General features: G+C 38.0%; 1 protein-coding gene and 1 long non-coding RNA gene across 3 annotated transcripts; both read left to right on the plus strand.

Annotated features, from left to right (window-relative positions):
• The first annotated feature begins 435 nt into the window (after positions 1-435).
• Positions 436-3,035, plus strand: LOC106316440 (uncharacterized calcium-binding protein At1g02270). The gene is made up of 10 exons (XM_013754331.1): positions 436-777; positions 855-959; positions 1,044-1,149; positions 1,238-1,449; positions 1,555-1,631; positions 1,699-1,807; positions 1,913-2,038; positions 2,120-2,230; positions 2,313-2,420; positions 2,549-3,035. The coding sequence occupies exons 1-10, from the start codon at positions 646-648 to the stop codon at positions 2,771-2,773; spliced, it is 1,311 nt and encodes a 436-aa protein (XP_013609785.1). The 5' UTR covers positions 436-645; the 3' UTR covers positions 2,774-3,035.
• A 1,619-nt stretch (positions 3,036-4,654) lies between these two features.
• LOC106315853 lies at positions 4,655-6,574 on the plus strand. 2 transcript variants are annotated; one of them, XR_001264667.1, is made up of 4 exons: positions 4,655-5,078; positions 5,166-5,321; positions 5,451-6,109; positions 6,196-6,574. It is a non-coding gene; the product is annotated as an uncharacterized LOC106315853 (long non-coding RNA). The 2 variants fall into 2 exon arrangements; XR_001264666.1 differs by having other exon boundaries at positions 4,657-5,078; positions 5,451-6,067.
• The last annotated feature ends 1,669 nt before the right edge of the window (positions 6,575-8,243 follow it).

Here is an 8,243-nt window from a genome sequence, read left to right on the forward strand (position 1 = left end):
GACAAGAACTGCTACAGCGCATTATTATGTCTAATTGTCTAAACATTGTTCCTTACTTCAAGAAAAATATAGCGAATACCTTACAATAATAAAACTATTTTTTTGAAGAAAAAATAGTATTTCATTTTCATGGATGCCCGAAAGGGTGAAAAATATGGGGCGCCATTGATCATCGTTAGGAAAAGAAAGAAGTAAATATATTTTTTTCTCAAAAGGCAAAGGAATACACGAACAAATATATTATTAGTATTTAATTTGACCAAGTAACAAACTCAGGAAATAAAAATATTATAATTTCCAAGGTCATTAAATAATCAAAAAGATTACGATACGACCATACATATTCGAGCAGAGTGCTACACCACCATAATAAATACACATGCACACACGTTTATATATATATATATATATATATATTAGTATGTAGATGAAGAAGAAGAACAGAGAAGAAACAAAAAAATAACTAAAATAGTGTTTGGTTTAAATCATAAGAGAAAATTCAGGACGGTCACGACGTTTCTCTTCTTCTTCATCATCCTCTTCCCTGTGTCTCTCTCTTGATTTTTTACCGCCGGAGATTTTTTGTTTTCTTTCTTCTTTATTTTCTGTAAATATATTCCCCGGCGGTTATAGAGGAAAAAAAAAATGAAGGGGAGAATATCAAAGATAGGAAGCTATGCGATATCTTCCTCCATTAAAGACCATCACCAGCAACCTTGCATCTCCTGTACTACTTTCAACATCCTCGCTCCCATCTACAAACGTCTCTCTCCAAAGGTTGTCTTCCTTCTTCAAAACCAACGTCGCTTCATTCTCCTTTGTTTGTTTATGTTTTGGATGATGATGGAATGCAGGATCAAAGCATCCGTGAAAGCGATAACCGAGCGTATTGGATGGGGAGGAATCATAGAATCATTGATTGGTTATTGTACGAGAGGTCTTCCATTATATGTTTGCAGGTTCTTAATTCTCTTCCCTTGTTCTTGTTTTGACAATATTTGAATACGTTTTCTTGATTCTATGTTGATGTTTGACATTTATAGGAGTTTTGGGTAGGCAACGAAGAGCTTGTTAGTTTGTACGAGAAGAGACTTGGAGACGCTGGTTATCTCTGTTATAAGCTTGGCCGTACCAACAATCGTGGTGACGGTAAAGAGTCTTTCTCTCTATCTTATTGTTATTGCCTCTCTGTTCATGGATATGAATCAAAACAAAACATGTGTTCTTGGTGGAATAGGTTTGCTTACGGCTGTTCATAAGGACTACTTTAGAGTTGTGAACTCGAGGGACTTGCTTTTCAACGATTGTGGTGACCGAGTTGCGCAGTTGCTACATGTAGAATTAGTGCCTCCTTACTCTCAGTATGAGTCTCATCAACAAGTTTTGATCGTCAACACTCATTTGTTGTTTCCTCATGATTCAACACTCTCTATAGTAAGATTGCAGCAGGTAGACATATTTCAATTTTTTTAAACCAAAACTCCACTATCATTGTTGTTGATAATAAGCATTTTTCATTCTTTTTTTTTTTAATTCAAGATTATGTTTTGACAGGTATATAAGATTCTTCAGTATGTAGAATCCTATCAGAAAGAAGTTGACCTAAGCCCAATGCCTATTATGCTTTGCGGGTAACTACTAGATTTTTACATTTTCAAGTGTTACATTTAAAGAATAGTACTGAAAATTGTGTGGCAGAGATTGGAACGGAAGCAAGCGTGGACATGTCTACAAGTTCCTAAGGTCACAGGGTTTTGTGTCATCATACGACACTGCTCATCGCTACACAGACTCAGATGCTCATAAGGTCACTACTTTTGGGTATGCTGTATATTTTTTTGATGATTTATGTTGGTGATCTGATTCTGAAAAACTCTTGTTATCTTTTTTTTTTTTTGTTTGGCTTTTACAGTGGGTAAGCCACAGGAATCACAGGGGTAACATATGCGCTGTCGACTTCATATGGCTTCTCAATCCAAATCGGTATAGAAAGCTTCTAAAAACAAGTTGGAGTGAGGCTGTGTTTGGCATGTTCAGGGTAAAAGACTCTCCTCAATCTTTTCTCTTCGTGATTGTTTTTAGCTTTTCCCTGTAACATTTGAGTATTTTGATTTTGCAGTATCTACTGAGAAGAGCTTCCCAAACAGCTGAAGACGCTTTTGCCTTTCTGAAAACTGATAATGATGGTGACTACATTACATTCATGGGTTTCTGCGAGACTCTTCGACAGGTACATACAACCCAGTAACACATTTTAATCATTCCTCTTATTCATCTGAGTCTTCACATGAGTATTCTCTTTCTCTATGCAGCTGAACCTAACGGGTCATTGTAATGGGCTCACCACAAAGGAGATCAAAGATCTGTGGATTCAAGCTGACATTGATGGAAATGGTCTTGTAGATTACAAGGAGTTTCAGGTAAAGCTATTTAATGTAATAATATCCTGTGTGCATCTAGATATAGAAAGAGACTTAGAATGCCTTAGCTTAAAACCCTCTCAAAACACACACACATGTTGCTCACTAGCTACTGTAACTTATTGCAGCAAAGAATATGGAACCAGAACTGGTCAGAACAGAGAGATATAGAGGATGGAGAAGCGAAAGGTAGCAAAGAACAAACCGTTGGTTTCAGCGTCAAGAACGCAGTCTTGTTTCCACCTGAAGTGGAAAAAGGAAGGTGGCCAGAAAATTACTCTCTCTCGGATCACGCGAGGCTAACCGTTGTGTTTTCTCCCATAAGAATGCCTTGCTCTCAACTGGTTTCATGACAAAAGCATTAAACAATAAACCTTTACCTTCTTCCATTTTATGGATGATTTCTAGTGTATCCTTTAGAGAGCAGAATCAAAAGAAAGAAAGAAAGGACACAACACACAATGGTATTCTACATTATACACTGTACAGACATGTTTTTTTTTTTTTTTGAAAAAAGGCTTAAGTGTACAGACATGTTAACAAAAATTTGGAAGCTTTCATGTAAAAAGAAATGTTGTAGTAGAGAGATTTATGAAGCAAGCAGCTTTGCGACTCTTTTTCTTTTCCTTTTTTTTTCCCCTTTTCGAAATTAATTTTCGACTCTATTTTTTCATACCTCTATAGAGATTGTTAGCATTAGTGCATTCTGATTAATGTACACATTTTGACTGACTGGGAGATGTGTAAGTAATTCATATTCAAAATTATAAAAGAATAATAAAGTTTTCGGTACTGGACACTGATCCGATAAAACGCCTAAGTTGGCAGAAACGTAATCAACACTTTGGGCTGAGACACATATATTGAATATACAGAAGACAACACCACATGTAGAGGTTGCGACCCTACCGTCAATTCTAGGACGATGGTGTTTTACATATGGTTTTTGGAAAGATAATAATATCTTCTCTGGACAAAGCTGATTCAGTACTTTTGAAAATTTTGATTGTCTGATGGGAGCAAAAAATGTCAGGGCTAGTCTCTCCCCTCTTCTTGCGGAAGTGGAAGTTACTTTGGACAATGAAGCGTACGAGGAACTTACTTTAGTTTCAGGTTACGTTTGCAACACACTGGATTGTTTTCAATTGGTGAAGATTGTTGGACCCAATTTCGGTCAAAACGTTAATGGGCCACGATCAAAGTTATGGGCTTTAAGGAACCGAAGCCCATAGCAGGAAATCGAGCTCGAAAGCGAAGGAGTCGAGGTCCCGGAGATCGCGGAGTAGTACCAGAGATCGCGGAGTAGTCCCAGAGATCGCGGAGTAGTCCCGGAGATCGCGGAGCAGTTACGCAGATCACGAAGTTGACTTACTATAAAGAAAGGAGAAGAGACATGAAGAAGGACACGTTGAAAACCCTAGAGAGAGCTACACACTAACATCGACCTTGTTTCCTCCCGATCTTAGACTCTTTTCTTTACGGTTCTTGTTTGTATCACTCGATCTAGTTCAACTCATCGTATTCGATCTTATTCATCAATAAAGTCCATTTTTACTTACTGGAAACTGTTTAACATCGTTGTGTTCTAAAGATATTGTTGTCTACATCATTTATCTTCCCTAGATCAAACTCTGATCACTATCAAATACTTAGTGTAGATTTTAGGTTCTACATTTTCGCGCCAACTGTGGGGAAAATAAACGAAAAACATCTTTGCTAAGAAACCGATCTAAGTTTCCTAAGCGCGATTATGGATCCCAACCAAACAGCCGGAACCACACCCTCAAGAGTCAACGACATCGATCCAATCGGATCTGACTCGGGGACCGAAGTGACACCAACTGGGTTAACGCACTACATGAAATATAGGTATTAATAGCATAAGATTATAGCGTTCATGACAGTTCTGCTATTGTATACTAACACTTATATTTTTTTATAGCGTTTGTCAATTCAAAACGCTATATTTGTTATCGCGGGAAAATAAAATATTTTAGCCGCGTTAATTTGCTAAGTATAAACCTATTAGCATTGGAGATCCAAAATTAAACGCTATTGTAAATGTAAAATATCTCAAATTTTTGTAAAAATACTTAAAGTTAATATTCTTTGATCAGACTTGATACATACCCGTCGATCTTCTTCACTTTTTATTTTTTGAAATCTTTTTTCACTGTTTCTGAAACCCTATTTTTCTTCATTGTTTCTCAAAAAAAAAAAAAAAATTATAAAAGCAATCGGTTCAGACCAGAAGAACGCTCGCTCGCTAGACTTTTACTATTTCTGTAAATCAAAATCCTTTTCGCAAGCTATTCTCTGGTACTGTTCTTAGGTTTCGAAATCATTTTTTTCTTCTGGCGTTTTCATCGCGCTGGAGGTTTTGGAGTCAGCTCCTCACCGTCTCCAATCGTCGTCTGCTATCCTTCGCCGTCGCAGTCAGCTCCTCACCGTCTCGGAGCTTCACCGTGACCAAGCCTCTTCGTCTTGCTCTGCCGTCATCGTTGGGCTCCAGATCCGGCGAAGAGAAAGCTTCGATCCTCTCCAATGGTGGAGTGTTACGTAGTTGCAAGACAGGTCCCTGAACTTTTGCTTTTGATTTCTGATCTTTGTTTCCAGAGCAGCCCGAGTTTGAAGATGGTTTTAACGAGAATGCAGAAGGTAATTTGTAAATTACTTTGGCGAGTTATCTAAATTTTGTCTTTGCTGTTGTCACTCATAGTTGCTTGTTGAATTTTTTTTATGAAGCTTCAAGATCTAGCACCAACCATGCTGGAGCTCTGGAATTTGATGGATACACCCATAGAAGAGCAGCAAGAGTATCAGCACATTACCTGCAATATAGCTGCATCAGAACATGAAATAACTCAAGCCAATAGTCTCTCTGAAGACTTCATCCAATACGTAAGCTCTTGAGAATTTTTCATTGTTACACTGTTGTATAACAACTCTATAATCAAGCTGATAAGTTATTGGATTTTTTTTTTATGTTATGTCTGCAAACCTTAACGTGAGTTCCATTTCCATACACAGGTTGAGGCAGAAGTTGTCCGATTGGACGAAGTAGAGAACTTTTTATGAAGAAGAGATCAGAGCTAGAGGAGATATGTAGGAAAACCCACATGTTACCAGTTTCAGATAGTGCTATGGATCAGACTATAGTAGCCATAGAATCTGGTATTGCGGACACCACATTGGTCCTGGAGCATCTTGAGCCACATATATCTAAGGTCAAAGAGGAAGCTTCAAGTAGGAAAGAGATACTTGCTCAAGAAGAGATCTTGAGCAACATATTGTGGACGCCACAGTCTCTGGCTTATGATCGAAGAGGCAGAGGAAAAGACTATGTGAGGTATCTTACTTGAATCCACAACTCAATCAAAACCTCAAGGAGGTGAAGTCGTGGCTGTGGGTGAAGGAAGATGATAATCTAGGCTTAGCAAAGTGTCTTGAGGTAGAGGAAGCTATAAGGTATTCCGTGCGATGGCTCTATATGGGTCTGAGCCTAATGCGTATACCTATAGTTAATTCTATATGGAAACAGCAACGCTGAGCCTGTGGCTGAAGCTTGTGCCCAGCTGACTCAAGAGTTCTTTAAGGGTGATACTCTCTGCCGCTTGATCACTTCACTTCATTATTTGAACTTGGAGGTAATTTCAGATTCAGACAAAGCAATGCTGCAGGAGATTCATGTTAGTAGTAGTGTGGTTTGATTGCTTTTTGTTCTTTCTTTTGAGTTGTGGTGGGTAATGATAAAGATGTTTCCTTTTTCTTGCAGTGTAACGGTAGGGTGGGTGAGAACTTGAAGGAGGAGCTTGAGAACTTTAGTGTGCAGTTAGGGGAGCTGAGAAGGAATAAAGCTGAGAATGAATCGGTTTAAGGAAGTTATTGATCAGTTGTTGAGCTTGTCGTTTCAGTTTGGAGATTTTACGGATTATCTGAAGTGGTTTGGTGCAGAAGAGACTGATCTTTCGCTTCACAAGTTGGAGGAAATGCGTAGGCAATTGGCAATAAAGGATGAGCTTGATGGTGGTGAGGAGAAGAGCTTGATGCTTTTAGTTCATTTTTGATATATAGAGTTTTAATTCATGTTCTCATTTATTGACTTTGTGTGTTTTAAATTTGGAGTTTAACTCCATGTACTCGATACCCTTCATAAAAATTCCCCTTTGACCTTTTATTATAATATATTATATTTTTTATTTATTTTTAAATAGAAAAAGTGGTTAATTACAGTTTTATAATAGAGATATGAGGTATTTACCGGATCCAACCACGAAGATCCGACCTAGACCAAGCAAACCGGACAGATCCGACCCAGGTAGACCTAAACGTCATCGTTTTTGTGTATCTTCAACTCTCCTTATTTTTTTCAACTCTGGAAAACTACTTCATTTCTTTCGCGATAGAAAGGAGCCTTCAACGGCGACAAACCCTAAAATCCCCGACTCCTCCATTTTCTTCGTTTCTTCTTCTTTCTCTGTGATAATCGAGTTCGCCCATCTCCGAATTGACTTCATGCGTATTTGTAAGTGATTTATTGTGGTTGATTCTCTGTGATATGTATTTTAGGTTAAAAAAAATTAGGAAAATTGGGAAAAAATTATCAATAGACGAAACTAAAGTATTGTGCTAGTTTGTGGTATGAAATTGGGAGAGACATGGTGAAATTGTGCGATTTATGTTATGAATATGTTATGATAGAAACTATTTTGGGGATTGATTTTAGACTCCTATTTTAGATGAAATTGTGCGATTTTCATATGTTTTTTTACTGAATAAGTTGAATTGGTAAGATGCTTGTTAAACCCGAGACTATAAATTAGGGATAAAATATATATGAATCGGATATGTTTGGTTTTAATGGGAGTTAATTGATGTTGTGTTGTTGTTTGCGGTTTGCATTTAGAGTGATTTAGTGTTGTAATGTCTTGTACAGGAAAGTTATGAAGGGAAATAAAAAGGTGGCAAAGAATAAGGGAGTCTCCAATGAAAGGCGTCGTCTATCTCTTAGGCCGAGAACGACCCCAATTTCAAAAACACTAGTAATTCCTGAGGGGAGTAAGAAGAGTAAGAATAGTAAGAAGAGTACGCAAGAGAGAGAACCGAGTCACGTATCGCTCTCAGTCACAGATGAGTCCGAAAGGGAGGGGTCTGTAACTGTTAGTGAAAATGCCACTTGTAATTAGTAGTACTGCTAGACTTCTTGTATTACTAGCATTACTAGACTTCTTGTATTACTAGCATTACTAACATTACTAGCATTACTAACATGTATATATGTATTTTCAGAGGAGTAAGAAGAGTACGCCAGAGAGAGAACCGAGTTACCAATCGCGCTTAATCTCAGATGAATTCGAAAGGGAGGGTTCTGAAAGTGAGGTATATAATTTTGTATCATTGTTACTGTTAGTGAGAAATGATGACTTGTAATTAGTAGTACTAATAGACTTCTTGTATTACTAGCATTACTAAGACTTCTTGTATGTATTTTCATTGCAAGAGGAAATGCAACCACCACAACCCCTTGAGTTATACTTCAAAAGCAGTGAGTTCACGAAGATTTGCAAGATACAAACCAAGTGCTATGTGAGCGCGACAGTAAAAGTCATCAAGGAGACGCTTAAGAAGGATCAGGCCGAATGGTTCACGAGCCATTCCCAGTTTCGACATTTCTTTCACATGCCAGAGGAACCAAACCTGAAGCTCCAAGGGATGTGGATGTTACTCCTGCACACCATTTGTACTCCAGAAGATGATGTTGCATGGTTTGCGGTTAATGGTGTACCCATCCGCTATTCTATGAGGGAGCACGCCCTCATCTCT

Source organism: Brassica oleracea, chromosome C9, assembly GCF_000695525.1.
Source record: "Brassica oleracea var. oleracea cultivar TO1000 chromosome C9, BOL, whole genome shotgun sequence".
Taxonomy (NCBI): domain Eukaryota; kingdom Viridiplantae; phylum Streptophyta; class Magnoliopsida; order Brassicales; family Brassicaceae; genus Brassica; species Brassica oleracea.

Bases quoted from the DNA above. Each gene is read 5' to 3' on its own strand.
- LOC106316440 (XM_013754331.1), top strand. From the start codon at position 646: ATGAAGGGGAGAATATCAAAGATAGGAAGCTATGCGATATCTTCCTCC. The intron at 2,231-2,312 runs GTACATACAACC...TTCTCTATGCAG, and splicing joins TCTGCGAGACTCTTCGACAG to CTGAACCTAACGGGTCATTG. The intron at 2,421-2,548 runs GTAAAGCTATTT...AACTTATTGCAG, and splicing joins TAGATTACAAGGAGTTTCAG to CAAAGAATATGGAACCAGAA.